The sequence below is a fragment of the Gracilinanus agilis genome, chromosome 1 (genome assembly GCF_016433145.1).
Source record: "Gracilinanus agilis isolate LMUSP501 chromosome 1, AgileGrace, whole genome shotgun sequence".
NCBI lineage: Eukaryota > Metazoa > Chordata > Mammalia > Didelphimorphia > Didelphidae > Gracilinanus > Gracilinanus agilis.
This window is the reverse complement of record NC_058130.1, coordinates 755,200,325-755,217,299: the sequence shown is the minus strand read 5'-3', so window position 1 is coordinate 755,217,299 and position 16,975 is coordinate 755,200,325. Positions and strand designations below refer to the sequence as shown.

Here is a 16,975-nt window from a genome sequence, read left to right as displayed (position 1 = left end):
AAGTAATAATCAAAAAGTCCAATTCAACAAATGTTTATTGAGTTAGCACAGAGAGAGAAAGAATCACTTTTACAGCAGGATGCTTATGCAAAATTTACTGTTTAATAGCCTTTGGTAGCAAATGCTTTAAAGAAAACTAAAAGAATTCTTATTTTTCTTTTTAAATGGCAGGAAAGGTTTTAAATGTGTCTGCCTATAAATACAAGCTTGGATTACAGAGAAATTTTACTGCACAAATATCACCGAAACACTGAACTACATCAAACCAGTGACACATTCACAAGCCCAATTTTGGAATGATTCCAAACTAGCCAATAAGACTATATAATGAATAACACAGTACTGACCTAATATTAGTTATGAACAGAATTCACAACCTCTTCCTTTGGCACATGACTTTGTAGAATTAACAACTTGGATTTGGGCCAATAAATAAAACCAGGACTATGAGTTAGGAGTATAAAATTCACATCAGATTTTCCCCTTGTTCTTCTATCGACATTGACTGCATACATTTATTTAATAAATCTTCATCTCTTTTTTCTTCACTCATATATGAGTCAGAATCATTTGTGAAAGCTGAAAGAAAAAGATAATGTCTGCTAACAACCAGCTAGCTGCGTGTCATTCTGGAGTCTTAAGGTCATTATGATTACCACCATCAAAATGATTGTTAAGCACTCGAAAGCTTTACCTGACATTATGGATATACTTAACAGTTCAGTTTTCCCTTTTGGTATTCTTTACTGCGTTATTTCTAAAGCCATCATCACTTCTCCCCCTGAGGGGTACAGAAATGTTCTTTGTACTAGAGATTATCTAGCTCTATACTTGCAACTCCTAGCATTATATTTCCCCATTCCTTCTCTTTTTGATGGGCACAGTACTTGAAAGTTCTAGATTTTAACATTTTATTCTCCATAGTATACACATACATAAAATACTTAATGGTTTACAAAGATGTCTTCAAAACTTCTGTGAAACAGGAAGTGGAGACGTAAGATATTTGACTATCAGCATTTCAGATTCATTATCTTCCAAAGGAAATTAATCATCTTTCCCAAAAATTTGTTCCTTTTCTAACTTCCCTGTTTGTTAGTGGCACTGCCATTCTCTTAACCGTGCTTGCATCTTTTTTTTTTTTAAACCTTTACTTTCTGTCTTAGAATCAGTATTAAGTATTGGTTCCAAGGTAGAAGAATAGTGAGGGCCAGGCAATGGGGTTTAAGTGACTTGCCCAGGGTCACAGCTAGGAAGTGTCTTAAGAACAAATTTGAACCCAGGACCTCCCCTCATCAGACATGGCACTATTCACTGAGCCACCTAGCTGTCTCTCAAAATGATTTTCTTAAAATATCAGTCTGACCGTGCCATTCCATTACTCAAATTCTAGTGGTCCACAGTTATCTCCAGGATCAAATGTAAAGTTCTCTGATAGACCTTTAAAACTTTACAATCTGGCCCCTTCCTACCCTTTCCAATCTCTCACACTTGCCTCCCTCCTACACATTCTACATTCCAGAAATAGCAGCCTATTTTGCGCTGTCTGTGGCCCCGTGCCTGGAATCCCCTCCCACCTCGTCTCTACACCTTGACATCCCTGGCTTCTTTCAAGATTCGGCTCAAATGCCACTTTCCACAAGAGGCCTTCCAAGTCCTCCAAGCCAGTTCTCCTATATGTATCACGTATGTGTTTGCTTATTTACATGTCGTTTTCCTCAGTATGTAAACTATTAAAACATACATTGTTCTTGTGTTTTTGCCTCTATATATATTCCTAGTACTTAGCCCAGTGCCTGGCACATACTGAGCACTAAATACGTGATTGATTGACCAAAGTGGACTTTTAATAGTCCTTGTCTGCCCACCCAATACCTACGTTTGTCCCTACTTGTCTTGGTTGTGTGATTTTCTATTTCTGGAATGCCCTCCCTCCAACTCCTGGCTGTCGCATCCTTAAACACTAGCTTGATATGTCTTTTCCCTTCCTTAGTAGGCTATACATTTCTTTAGGGCAGAAATCATATCTTCATCTTTGTGTTTTCTTACACAGCACTTAGTGTTCGCTGAATGAGTGCCGAACAAATGTAACTACAGCCTGAAAAGTCCTAATACTTGAGGCTTCTGATTCTTCTACCATAGAGTCCTTTAGTAGTTCTGTGGCCACAAAAATGACATGTACCTAGTTTTAAAATAAAAAGTACCAGGGCAGCTAAGTGGCTCAGTGGATTGAGAACCAGGTCTACAGACAGGAGGTCCTGGGTTCAAGTGTAGCCTCAGATTCTTCCTAGCTGTATGTCCTGGGGCAAGCCACTTAATCCTAATTGCCTAGTCTTTACCACTCTTCTGCCTTGGAACTAGTACTTAGTATGGATTCTAAGTCACAAGGTAAGGGTTTAAAAGAAAAAAAAGTAAAAACTACCCATAGAAACAAAAACTTATTTGTTGACTCTCAATATGGAAACAATGGCACCAGCACTGCTTTGGGGATCCAAAAAAATGTTTAACTTCTCCCTCTTATCACTACCAGGATAGCCTTCAGCAAGATGCTCTTTGGGCCTCCAAGATGACCTCTAAAGGTCCTTCCAGCTTAGGCTGATGATGTTATCAACTTATACTTGACCTAAACCACATTTATATTTATTTTTTAATTTATCAAGATAGGGAGAAGCAAATTAGCTCCTGAATTCTGACCATATTCAAGAGGAGAAATCTAATTATATTTCATTGAAATAAAAAATTTAAGCTAGTTTGCTCTTTTTTTTTTTAAACCCTTAACTTCTTTGTATTGGCTCCTTGGTGGAAGAGTGGTAAGGGTGGGCAATGGGGGTCAAGTGACTTGCCCAGGGTCACACAGCTGGGAAGTGTCTGAGGCCAGATTTGAACCTAGGACCTCCCGTCTCTAGGCCTGACTCTCAATCCACTGAGCTTCCCAGCTGCCCCTGTTCCGTTTTTTTTTGTTTTTGTTTTTGGTTTTTTTTGGTCCCAATAGCCAGTCCCTTTTTTAAATTGGGTATTTACCTGGGTGTCTGAAAGCTTTGCTGGGTCTTCGAAAAATCTTTAGTGACTTACATCTTGCTTTGGGTAGAGGGCCACATTTTAACCTGTAAAGAAGAGAAGTATTTTAATTCATCTGACAACATGTACAGCTATAAAGTGTGCATGGGAGCCAAAGCAAGCTTACTTTTGTTAAGCTAGCAGCAGCAATCTCAAAAGAAACTTCATCAGCCTTAATGATTTTTTTTTTATAACTCCAATGCTCAAAGTTTATGGTTGTAGCAAAGGTTGAGCACTCAGTCACTATCCCTTCTTTCTCTGCCAAATAAAGCTGCTGTAGGGTATTGTCTTCTATTATCTGGCAGAAGAGTCCTTTGGGTGGCTCACTGCTTTTGCTTTGTATTCCAGTGAGAGAGGAAAGGAAGCTCAAAAGCAAGCCTAGCTCTCCATATTTCCCTTCTTTCGATGACCAACCCAGCTTTTTGCCACTCAACTCTACATCCACTTATTAAACATCTCTGTGTCTGGTATCAAGCACAAGAGTGGGCTGCGGAGAAAGAAATGGTCCCTGCCCTCAAAGAGATCACATTCCACCTGATGGACACAACAGACAGAAAGGTAAATATAAATTAAGTTCCAGAGGTAGAGAGTGTGAAGGCCTCAGGTAGGCTATATGCCCCCAAATCTGGTTTGAGACAGAAGAAAGGACGTGTCCTCGTCTATGAACTAACATACCACATCGTAAGGTTTCCCTCTGCCTTTGTTCCATGTTATTCTATTCTGAATTCAACAAATTTAGGAAGGGAGGGTGCAGCCAGGTAGCACAGAGTATCTACCAGTCCTAAAGTCAAGAGGACTTGAATTCAAATCTGACCTCAGACATTCCTTAGCAGTGAGACCCTGGCAAGTCACTTAATCTCATTTGCCTAACCCTTGCCCTTCTGTCTTAAAATTGTTTCTAAGACAGAATAATGGTTATTTAGAAAATAAAAAAATTTTAACAGCAACAAGGCAGGATCAGAGGTCTAATCTCTATTTTAAGGAAGTGGATTCCCTCGAAGCAGGTGATGGCATACCCTTCTTTGTTCCTCCCTGGTTGCCAGAGAGAATGCTGTATGGCCTGCGTTTCCGCTGCTGGTGTGGCTATGACGCTAGAATGCAGGGAGTCCAACCTTTCCAGCTGGTGTCTCCATGTGGTGCAGGGAGAATGCTGCTTCTGTGAGTAACGTGGATTGATCTGACTTCTGTGATGCATAGAGATACCTTCAAGAGCCATCAAAGCCAGGAGTTAGAATTGCCTCTATGAAATCCACAGCGGGCAACGGGTTAAGGGGAGGGCAGTGACAACCGCGGGGACTTGCCTGGCTTTTGGCTGTCATGCTGAATCACGTGCATGTACTGTCTCTTCATCAGCGTCTTCAAGGAATCCGTGCTATAGATCTTGGCAATGCTGCAGAGATAGCGCTTTTGACCCGTCGTGAGTTCTGGGTGCTGAAATACAGAATTGACAATCTGAGCTACTGAACAGAAAGCTGGCGCTTTAGCTTGAGCCTAAAGGCAATAATCTCTAGTCAGATCCTCCTCTGGTGCCTCACTGGGCCTTGAAGGCTGTGCCAAAAAATCGCATCTCTAGAAGGGCTTGTCACCTTGGGAAGGCATCAAGTGTGCTGGGCACACTCGACTGTCACCAAGCTAAGAACAGAGATGTTTATCACTAGATGGGCTACAGGGGGAGGAATCTTTTCCCCAGACAAATCTTGAAAGAAGGGAAGGGAACAAAGCTTTTTTTTTTTTTTTAAATCCCTTACCTTTGTCTTAAAAGCAATGCTAAGTATTGGTTCCAAGACAGAAGAGCAGTAAGGACCAGGCAATGGGAGTCAAGTGACTTGCCCAGGGTCTCTCAGCTAGGACGTGTCTGAGGCCAGAGTTGAGAAACAAGCATTTATTGGGCACCTACTCTGTGCTAAGAGCTTTACATATATTTCAGCTGATCCTCACAAGAACCCTAGAGGTAAGTGCTATTATTATCTAAGACAGAGACTGAGTAAATTGCCCAGGGTCACCCAGCAAGTAAATGTCAAAACTGGACTCAAGTCTTCCTGCCTCCGGGCCCAGCGCACTCTTCACCACTCCACCAAATGCCTTTAAAATGGTCTTGAAGACCACCCATCTGTTAAGTCAGAGAGGGATTCTGACTGATCCCGACAAGAGCGAGTCCCCACGCTGATGAAATTACATACGTTTTAAAGGAAACATACGTATAGCCAGGAGATGTGCGAGTATATATATTTACTCACGTCTGTATTTATAGGTTCATACGCATGTCTACAAACACAGAGAGGTATTTGAGTTTTTGAGTAGGATAATGCGGCAAACCACAAAGTCAGAAATATAGGAGGGATAAATCAGCCCGGATGGCCCACTAGTATCCTCACAGAGGTCAGGAGAAAGTAAGGAAGTCTCACAGCACTCTCAGTGAAGTTCTATCCGCGTCTGCTGAACACAACACGTCCACATTCATGAGAAGACAGATCGACTTGAGTATCCTTGTGAAAAAAAATTCAGGAAGACTCCTCTATATTCCAAAAAATCTTCAGTAACCCTATTTACCCTCCCAGCTATGTAGCAATGACAGCTGGGAGCTTTGTTGATTAGTGCAGAGCAAGAAGTATATATTATGCTAGAAATGTTTAATTTCCTGCCTGATTTCTTGTCTGTTGGGTCTAAATATTATTATTGTTGTTGTTATTATTATTATTATTTAAACCCTTACCTTCTGTTTTAGTATCAGTTCTAAGGTAGAAGAGCGGCAAGGGCTAGGCAATAGGGGCTAAGTGACTTGTCCAGGGTCACACAGTTAGGAAGTATCTGAAATCATATTTGAACTCAGGCCCTCCTGACCCCAAGCCTGACTTCTGTCTAAATGGGTGCTTCAAGTTGTCGTGCTGGGTATAAATACCCTTCAGGGGATCTTGTTCACTATTTTTAGCACCTTGTCCTTGAATTCCTTTGTTCTTGGGGGCAGCTAGGTGGCTCAGTGGATAGTGAACCAGGCATGAAGAAGGGAGATCCTGTGTTCAAATCTAACCTCAGACACTTCCTATCTGTGTGACCATGGGCTAGTCCCTTAATGATAATTGCTAAGCCCTTATTGGTCCTCGGCCTTAGAAACAACACTTAATATAGAATTTAAGACTGAAGGTAAGGATGAAGGAAGGGAAAGAGGAAGGAAGGGAAGAAGGAAGGGAGGGAGGGAGAGAAGGAAAGAAGGGAAGGGAGGAAGGGAGGGAAGGAGAGAGGAACAGAGGGAGGGAAGGAATGAAGGAAGGGAGGAAAGGAAAGAGGAACAGAGGGAGGGAGGAAGGGAGGAAGGGATAGAGGAAGGGAAGGAAGGAGAGAGGAACAGAGGGAGGGAAGGAATGAAGGAAGGGAGGGAGGGAAAAATGAAGGAAAGGAGGGAGGGAAAGAGGAACAGAGGGAGGGAAGGAGGGAAGGAGAGAGGAACAGAGGGAGGGAGGGATGAAGGAAAGGAGGGAGGGAGAGAGGAACAGAGGGAGGGAGAGAAGGAAGGGAGAGAGTTAGTTTCTTTTCTAACAAAGTTTCACTTACCCATTACCTTCCCATACCTTTAGAAATGGAGAGTTCATTGATTTCGGAATATGAACAGTTTGGAATTGAGGGGTGTTCCATAACTCCTGCAGCCTGGCTATGTGTGGTTCTACTTTTTGTTCTTCTTCAATTCTATCTGTGGCCCAAAAGAATATTAAATGCAAATGTCATAGAAGAAGAAAATAAATCAAAAATCTAATCAGCAAGATCTATAAACATCAGTATGCCAACAAGGGTCCTGGAAGAGCTAATCTTGGCCATTCCTCCATGTCAGGCCATTATGCCTGAATCTATGTTTTCTGCTCTCTGATTTTAGGGCATTCAAATGGCTTAAAATGTACACAGACATTTAAAGAAGAATTCAAAAATATATAACATTCAAATATGAGCCCTAGACAATGAAGAACAATGGGCCCTTTGGCTAGATCATCCTAAATGTATGTTAGAGTTTTGCCAAGAAAGTTGATGATTTTATCTTTGTCATATAGGATTTGAATCATGCAAGTTAAACCTGCATTCCTGTCACAAATATAAAATAATAATTGTTAAAATAATACATATACTTGTTAACTATTATATTTGAAACAATTATATACATGATATAATTGTAATATATAACATACAACTGTACCCAAGTAATAGACTTTAAGACCAGGCTCACAAGGATAATACAACAATCCTTGAGTGCCAAACTCTCTTGCTATTTCTGGTATTTTTTTTTAAACCCTTAACTTCTGTGTATTGACTTATAGGTGGAAGAGTGGTAAGGGTAGGCAATGGGGGTCAAGTGACTTGCCCAGGGTCACACAGCTGGGAAGTGTCTGAGGCTGGATTTGAACCTAGGACCTCCCGTCTCTAGGCCTGGCTCTCCATCCACTGAGCTACCCAGCTGCCCCTATTTCTGATATACTTTGATTAGCATGAAAATTAGTCCCAGAAAAAAATTCACTGGGAGAATATTTGACATTAAAAAACATTTCAAAATTACATACTACTTTTAAAATAAAAGGAAGGTGGCAGCTGGGTAGCTCAGTGGATTGAGAGTCAGGCCTAGAGACGGGAGGTCCTAGGTTCAAATCCGGCCTCAGACACTTCCCAGCTGTGTGACCCTGGGCAAGTCACTGACCCCCATTGCCCATCCTTACCACTCTTCTACCTATGAGCCAATACACAAAAGTTAAGGGTTTAAAAAAAATAAAATAAAATAAAAGGAAACCTAAAGGTTGGAGACCCACTTGTAAAGAATGTTTTTCAAATCTTTTCCCACTCTGATTGCCATTTCTATGATTCTTTGGTAGGTTTTTTTTTTTTAAACCCTCACTTTCAATCTTAGAATCAATACTGTGTATTGGTTCCAAGGCAGAAGTACGGTAAGGGTTAGGCAATGGAGGTTAAGTGACTTGCCCAGGGTCACACAGCTAGGAAGTGTCCGAGTCCAGATTTGAACCCAGGACCTCCCATCTCTAGGGTTGGCTCTCAATCCACTGAGCTACCCAGCTGCCCCCTCAATTGTATATTTTTTCCTGCAGGATACAAAATACACTTGGCCTCTGAGCTTCAGATAATATAAAATCAGTTCTCTTTGGCTCTTGACTTAAACTTTTAGAATATTTTTTCAGAGGGAAGGGGGTTGCCCATAAGGAAGAGCAGCAGAAAGAAAAAAAACTCTGCTGGATACATCTTAAAGACCAAGCTCAAAGTATATCTCACAAAACCCCAACTCCAGTCCATTGTGTGAGTAGTTACAGGCAAACTGTCCTCTTTGAACTATCTTAATTATACTTATTATCAGCTCCGTATGCTGTACTTACCAGGACATTTTGGATTCTGGTAACAAGGATCCCCAGCTGATCTGTTAAAAATAAAACAGCATGAATAGTAGCATATAATCACCGGCAGTTTCGTAGGTCCAGAAAAGGGAGAGAAATGAAAGGAAAGAGCATTTAGTTAATTGCACTTTGCTGGTTTTTCCTCTGGCCCCATTTTTCTTGGGCTTCACCCACGCCTCCATGTTTTCTCAGCATGGTAAGTAGCTCTTAGATGATACCACTCAAAGGCTCTTTCTTAGTGACTTGGTTGAGATTTTGTTTTCTTAACCATACTTGTGAAGTCTGTCAATCCACAAGAGTCTATTAAGTACCTACTGTGTGCCAGGCTCCACACTAAGCACTGAAAGAATACTGAAACAGTCCTTGCATTAGAACTTAACAGTCTAGGGGACAGTTGGGTAGCTCAGTGGATTGAGAGCCAGGCCTAGAGATGGGAGGTCCTGGGTTCAAATCTGGACTCAGATACTTCCTAGCTGTGTGACCCTGGACAAGTCACTTGACCCCCATTGCCCAGCCCTTACTGCCCTTCTGCCTTGGAACCAATACACAGTATTGATTCTAAGATGGAAGGTGAAGGTTTAAAAAAAAAAATTTTTTTTTAAGAACTTAACATTCTAGTCAGGGGAAAGAACATGTACATTGAGCAGAATATACAAAAATACATCCGAGGTGATTTGGGTGGGCAGCAGAAAAGCCTTCATATAGGAGGTGGAATTGAAGGTGACCTGTGGAGGAAACAAGGGATTCAGAGAGGTAAACGGAATGAGGGACTGCATTAGAGGCACAAAAGACGAGGAGGAGAAAGGTGGAGGTGGGTGCTGGGAGAGAGGAATAGTAAGAAGGTTAGTTTGACTAGATTAGGTAACACAGAAAGGAGACCAATGTATAATGAGGTTGGTAAGGTAGGGGCAAGCCCACAGTGGCTAGTGGCTAGAGCACTGGACTTGGAATCAGGAAGACTCATCTTCACGAGGTCAAAGTGGGCCTCAGATACCTACTAGCCACGCAACTGGGCAAGTCCCTAAATGCTGTTTTTTCCCCTCATTTGTAAAGTGAGCTGGAGAAGGAAATAGCATTCTCTAGTGTCTTTGCCAAGAAAATCCTAAAGCGGGACCATGAAGAGTTGAGCATGACTAAAACAACCCAACCCCAAAAGGTGGATGAGTGTTTTTAACACAGTGCCTGACGTGTAGTAGGTGTTTATTCAATATTAACTGATTGACTGACTGTGAGGGCTTTAGAGGTATTCAGATGCCAGATAGAGGAGTTTATGTTTGATCCTATAGAAGTAATACTTAACTAATGGAGTTTACTGAGAAATGGCACACTCAGGTAAATCATACATTGGGAAAATCAATCCTTAGCTAGGTGGAGAAACTTGATGCAGAGACAGATCAATTAGGAGGCTACTAGAAGCATCCAGGTGAGAGGTGAAAAGGACCTGTGTGTGGGGCAGCTGGGTAGCTCAGCGGATGGAGAGCCAGGCCTAGAGACGGGAGGTCCTGGGTTCAAATCTAGCCTCAGATACTTCCCAGCTGTGTGACCCTGGGCAAGTGACTTGACCCTCCATTGCCCACCCTTACCACTCTTCTACCTTGGAGCAGAAGGTAAGGGTTTAAAGAAAAAAGAAAAGGGCCTGTGTGAGTGAAGAGAAGAGGCCACACCGGCAAGATGTTGCAAGGGTAGAAATGACAAGATTTGGCAGCTGAAAGGATATATGGAGTAACAATGAGGTTGTTGTTCAGTCATTTCAGTTGTGTCCAACTCTTCATGAACCCATTTAGGATTTTCTTGGCAAAGATATCTGAGTGATTTGCTATTTCCTTCTCCAGCTCATTTTACAGATGAGGAGGCAAACAGGATTAAGGGACTTGCCCGGTCCCCTAGCTAGTAAGTGTCTGACACTGGATTTGAACTTGGGTCTTCCTAACTCCAGACCCGGCATTTTATCTAAAGCTATGAAAGGAGTGAAGAAAAATACTGAGGTTTGAACCTGGTGGCTGGAAGGTATCAAAAGGCCTGTGACATGTGGGCAAATGATCTTTATATGAGACAGATGCATGGTAGATGTATAAGATACATAACTCTCCATTGATATACTGTTGATTCTCAGCTTCATGTTTCCAAATATTTCACAAAGCATTTTGAACTGGATGTCAAACTCAACATATCCAAAACTGAACTCATCTTTCTGTCTGCTCCCACCTCAAACCCATCCATCTTCCAAACTTCTTTCTGTCACGGGCCAAACTGGAAACCTTTCTCAACCTCTCTTAATTCCAGGGCCTTCCCTCTGTTAATCACTTCCTATTTTTTCTGTATAGAGCTTGCTTTGTATTTATTTGTTTGCTTGTTGTCTCCACCATTCCATTTTGAGTTCCTCAAAAGCAGGAACTGTCTTTTGACTCTTTTTGTATCCCCAGCATGGAGCACAGTGCCAGATTCTTAATAAATATTTATTGGCTGACTGCTGCTTCCCTTATTGACAATATTAATGATATGGTAATGGGTTTTGAACAATGATACATGTAAAACCCAGTGGAATTGCTGGGCGGCTCCGGGAGGGGGAAGGAAGGAGGGGAGGGAGAGAACATGAATCATGGAACCATGGGAAAATATCCTAAATTAATTAACTAAATAAGGAAATTTATAAAAAAAAAAAGATTTAACCCCATTTAATACATAAAAGAGCTGACGTGCAGAGAGTACACCTAGGCCCATATCCAGGAAGTGTTCAAAGTCCTTTGCTCTTTCCCCTTCACCATGGCTGTTCCTTAAGGTAAAAGCTGTTGTTCAGTCATTTTTCAGTTGTGTCAGACTCTTAGTGACTCCTTTTGGGGTTTTCTTGACGAAGATACTAGAGTGCTTTGCCATTTCCTTCTCCAGCTTATTTTACAGAAGAGGAAAAACTGAGGCCAACAAGATGAAGTGATTTGCCCAGAGTCACACAGCTAGGAAGTATCTAAGGCCAGCTTTGAACTCAGGTCCTCCTAACTCTAGGCTTGGTGTTCTATCCCCTGAACTACCTGGCTGCCAAGGAAAAGGCTAAATATTGCCATTTTTCACAATTAGTAATTAAGGTGTACAATGGACTTTTGATTATTTTGTAATGATTCTCTGAACTGCAGTGCTAGCATTAGGGTGACTCAGAAATAATAAGAAGTTAAAGTAATAATAATAATAATAAAGTAATAAAAATAAAAATAATAAGTTAAAGTAGTAACTTTTTTTAAGGAAAGGTTCTACTGAGTGGGAGTTTGGACTGTTATTGGGAAGGGACTATTGACTCGAAACAAAATAGAAAATGCTTTTTTAAAAAATGAACAGTTGAGTTAGGATAGCAGGGAGCTTTCACACAGATTTCCTCCTTGAAATTCATAACTAAGCGAGGTCTAGAAGCAATTACACAAGACAAAATGAAGAATTTTGATTGTATAAGATTTAAAAGCTTTTCCACAAGCAATGCAACTGAAATAAGAAAAGCTAAGTGGGAAATGATGTCTTTGTACCAAACATCTCTGACAAAATCTCCACTAAGAGGTATATGAGGAGGCATGTAAATATATTGGACTTTATATGTAGATCAAATATTTATAAATGTAATTATAAATACATACTGTTATAAATTATAAATATATACAAACATAGACATATATGTATAATTCCTCAATATATAAAGGGTTAAAGGATATGAATGGTTTTCAGAAGAAATGAAAACCGTTAACAATTTTATAAAAAATGTTCTGAATTGTATATAATAGAATTAAAATTTCAACATAGACCAGGGCCCCACTCCTGACTCTCTCAACTTCTTTTTCTATAATGCCATAGAAGCCTTCTCCCTTTTTTGTTTTTAAACCCTTACCTTGAGTCTTAGAATCAATACTATGATAAGGGCTAGGCAATGGGGGTTAAATGACTTGCCCAGGGTCACACAGCCAGGAAGTGTCTGAAGTCAAATTTGAACCTAAGATCTCCCATTTCTAGACCAGGCTTTCAATCCACTGAGCCACCCAGCTGCCCCCAGCCTTCTCTCTTTTGAGAGACTTTCCATCAGCCCTGCAACCTTCTGGTACCTTGGAAGATCCATCACTCCCACCCCTGGAGCCCCTTCTTCAGTTGGGTAATTCCTGCTGGAACTTCCACTTTAAGGAAAGTACCCAGTTATACTATCTTCATTCCTTTATTCCTTTCTTGACTCTACTTCTTGAGAACAGATATTCTTGTTCTGTTTGTATATGAATTTCCAACACTTAACACAGTGCCTGGTACACAGTATTAGTAAATATTTTTCACCTAATTTCACCTCATGCCCATCAAATCAGCAAAGAATCAGGCAGAAAATATTGGAGGAACCATGAGAAGACAGGCACGTTAACACACTCTGAGTTGTTCACTCTATGAATTGGCCCAACTATACCAGAAAACAATTTGGAATAATACAAAAAAAAATTTCACTAAACTATTCAGAGCATTTGACCTAGAAATCTTGCTATTTGGCATATATCCCAAGGAAAGTCAGTGGTAAAAAGATCTCATATGTGCCAAAATAGTCAGAACAAAACTTTCAGAGTATCAAAACAAATCTAAAGAATGCCCACTGGGGACTAGTACAGCTTGGTGGCTCACTGGATGGAGAATCAGGTCTGGAGTCAAGAGGTCCTGGGTTCAAATGTGGCCTCAGACATTTCCTAGCTGTGTGACCCTGGGCAAGTCACATAACCCCCATTGTCTAGCCCTTACTGCTCTTCTGCCTTAGAACCACTACATAGTTTTTGATTCTACGATGGAAAGTAAGGGTTTTTGTTTTTTTTAATTCTACATGGATAAGCAACCCAAATATAAAATAATATATTTTTTTAAATTAAAAAAATGTAGAGAATGGAAGGAAATACTTTTCACAACTATGCTTAGGAAACAAATGAACAAATTGTGGTATAAGAATGTAATAGACTGGGGCAGCTAGGTGGTATAGTGGATAGAGCCCTAGGACTGGAGATGGGATAGTCCTAGGTTCAAATCTTGCCTCAGACATTTCCTAGCATTGTGACCCTGGGCAAGTCACTTAACCCCAGTTGCCTAGCCCTTGCTGCTCTTCTTAGAATTCATACTAAAGGGGGCAGCTGGGTGGCTCAATGGATTGAGAGCCAGGCCTAGAGATGGGAGGTCCTGGGTTCAGATCTGGCCTCAGACACCTCCTAGTTGTATGACCCTGGGCAAGTCACTTGACCCCTATTGCCTACCCTTACCACTCTTCTGCCTTGGAGCCAATACACAGTATTGGCTCCAAGATGGAAGGTAAGGGTTATTAAAAAAAAAAAAAGAATTCATACTAAAACAGAAGGTAAAGCTATTTTAAAAAAAGAATATTATAGATTATTGCCCCACACACATAATGACAAATATAGGAATTTAGAGAGACATGACTTCTATATTTAAACTGTATAAATTGATACAAAGTAAAAAAAGCAGAACCAAGATAACAGTATGCATAATGACTGTAATAATATACATGAAAACAATGCAAAGATGTCAGAATTCATATTAAATGAAATAACCAATCTTGGTCCAAAAGACTGATTAGGAAATGAACCCATTTGTCTCTTCTCAGTAGAGTGCAAAATGTTGTGTAAAGTGTAAGACAAGGTCACTTTGGGAGTTGGTTTTGAGGAATTGTTTTTCTTTTAAGCACAGACGAAAAATACGTAGGGGTCATGGAATATGGAATTTTCTGATGTTAAAAATATTCACATTTACTTTTAAATATTAAAATGCATTCCTTTACATATATGAGATCATGCAATTGTGGACGATGTTCCACAGAGAGCCCAGACAGAAAAGAAATTCGTTCCTTATAAATGGTGAATTCTGCCAGATGCTGGTGTTTGTGGATGACATTGCACTGACCACATCAAAACCCAGAATGGTAAACTAAAATAAGTACAAAAACAAAACTAAAACTCCTCAAAGATCCAGGATAACTCAAAAGACATCGGCATAATAATCGATACAAAGAAAATGAAATAAAAGATGTCTTTTGTCTAAACTACGGCACACAGATGGCTAGTATGTCTTGTATAGGAAGTGGAGATGGATAGTGTTCTGGGCCCTGAGGTGAACAGGTTGGAGAGTATAAGTTTCTACTACAGTGTAGCAAAAGGAGAATTGTCACTTTTTTTTCTTTTTGTATCCCAGCATCTGACATATTATTAAATGCTTGTTGAACAATTAGATTGAGTTACATTTTGGAAATCCCACAATGTCTTAAGAATCCCGAGCTGCTCTCTCTTGTGTGCATACACACACATGCACGCATGCATGTGTGCATGCTCACATACATATGCACGCTCGTATACACACATGTGCACACACCTCTGTTTGTATAGTACAAATATACTCCCTGTGTTACTGAAGACTGTTGAATCTTGGAAGGCAACAACCTCTAATGGCTCACTGTGGTTGGTGACTCCAAGGACAATGGAAAAGACAAATGGTGGGCCTAACTGGCCGCAAAATTAGGACCTGTGCACAAGATGGGGTATACAGAATATAATTCAAGAAAAATCAGAATCAGAAAAGAAAATGGACTAATCATTTACTGAGGCTAACTCCAGGACTGCCAGCAAATGTAAGATATTTTTTAAAAGGCCCAGAGGAAGACTTCCTGAACAATGGATGCATCCTCAGTCAGTCAATAAATATCTACTAAGTCGATAAATGGAAGAGTACAATATGGAGCAGAATTGGTAAACTGGTTGGATGGGATACTATCTCTAACAATAGGAGAGGTAACAATAGAAGTAATAATCTTTGAAGTAACAGCTCCAATTAAGCCCTGAAATATTTTAAAGTCTTGCTGGGCATATTGGTTTAGAGTTGAACCTAAGGACCTTAAGGGCAACCTAGTCTAATCTTCACCATCCCTATGTGAGCCTATGAGTATATTTTATGAAATATATTTTAATCATATATAATATAAATGTATTTTGTTTTAATATGATTTAAGGCATAAATTTATTTAACATCCCATGAATATTAAATTCCACATTCCGTGACCCATAGGTATTTTATCTCTTTTTATAGATATTTTTCTTCTTTCTAAAAGTTTTCTTAATGCCTTTTTTTCAGATCTACAATCACTTATTTGTAAGAATGACTCAAAACTCTTATCTCTTCTTATTCCAGAAGCCTTACCTATCCCTAGTCTGAGCTACCTGCAGGTCTTCAAGACATAAACCTTATTTTGCAAGGAAAAGGCCCTCGAGTGTGGAATTAGGAATTAGCTAAAAGTAACTCATTTATTCTTTCACTCATTCAACAAACTTATTTAGTGAATGAATGAATGAAATATAATAAAAAGCTATTTTTAAATGATTTCACCTTTTATTATCTCTTCTCCCAAATGAGGATTTCCCCCATTTTTCAGAGGGCAAAAGAAACACACATCTGTTTTCACCCAGCTCGCCTCAGAGACCAGAACCCAGGAGTCTTACCTCCCAGGCTATTGTCTTAAGGCTTGCTGTTTTCTAACCTCTCTAGTAGAAGCTGGCCATCCCTGCCTTTCTTCTGGGAAGATGTAGACCGGTGGCCCAGCGCCCCCTCTGGGCAGACCCTCCACCCCGGCACCCACCCAGATGAGTCACTGCACCAAACGCCCCCGCTGTTGCTGGGAGTTACCCCCCAGCCCTCTCCCCACCCCCACCCCATCCGACAGTGCGAGTCACGCCGTCCTTTCCCAGTTCTCGCCCCAGCAGCAAAGGATGATCGCCTGCCCTCTGCAAGAATCCCCTCCACCTTCTTCGCCCGTGGCTAATCCATCCGTGCCCTCCGGACAGGGCAGAAAAGGGGGAGGCCGCCTGTCCCCCGACCCTTCCCTCCGAGCAAGCCTGCGGGCCCCTAAGCCTCACCCTCCGCTCCCAGCGGCTGTAGACAGCTCCGTCGCCAGGCCTCCCTCCTCCACCCAGGGGGGCGTCTGCATCTGGTCCGGCATCTTCTCCAAGGGGTCCCAGACGGTGACGTCCGTAGCAGGAAGGGAAAAAAGCTTCCCTGGCTTTCCCTCCCGGCTTTAGGGTGCGTGCGTCGGGCGGGGAAGATGTTAGGAGGACCCGACACAGCCCCAACCGGGCCCCCTACTTGCCCGGCTCCTTCCCTCCCTCCCACTCCTCCGGGGGCTCCCGCTGGCTAGGCGTAGAACGCAGGAAAGGGGCACGTTTGCATCTTTCGGGGCAGAGGATGCCCCTTAAACGGAAGGAGCTTTCGCATCCTAAGCGGGCGATGACGCCTAGTGCATCCTAAGCAGGGACGTATGGGCACGCCTCCTTACCGGATCCCTTAGTTGGAAATATAACAATAACAATAATGTAATAATACTTATTATAATTATTTAAAACGTTTAAAAACCGTGCCGCTACGTTTTACGTTCCAAACATCACCCCAAATGGCAATGCCCAGGATCTGCCAGAAGCTAGGCTAGGCGGTGGCTCGCGGCAGCCCGAGGGAGGGATGCGCTCGCGCCTCGCCCGCAGGTGGATGCAAAGATG

The 16,975-nt window shown here is 41.4% G+C and overlaps 1 protein-coding gene across 1 annotated transcript; it reads right to left on the bottom strand.

Moving 5' to 3' along the window:
* Positions 1-17: 17 nt before the first annotated feature.
* On the bottom strand, positions 18-16,499 carry FAM216A (family with sequence similarity 216 member A). The gene is made up of 7 exons (XM_044658780.1): positions 16,343-16,499; positions 8,418-8,458; positions 6,624-6,742; positions 4,359-4,488; positions 4,074-4,260; positions 3,022-3,104; positions 18-579 (listed from the first exon to the last, which is right to left on the bottom strand). The coding sequence occupies exons 1-7, from the start codon at positions 16,423-16,425 to the stop codon at positions 467-469; spliced, it is 756 nt and encodes a 251-aa protein (XP_044514715.1). The 5' UTR covers positions 16,426-16,499; the 3' UTR covers positions 18-466.
* Positions 16,500-16,975: the final 476 nt, after the last annotated feature.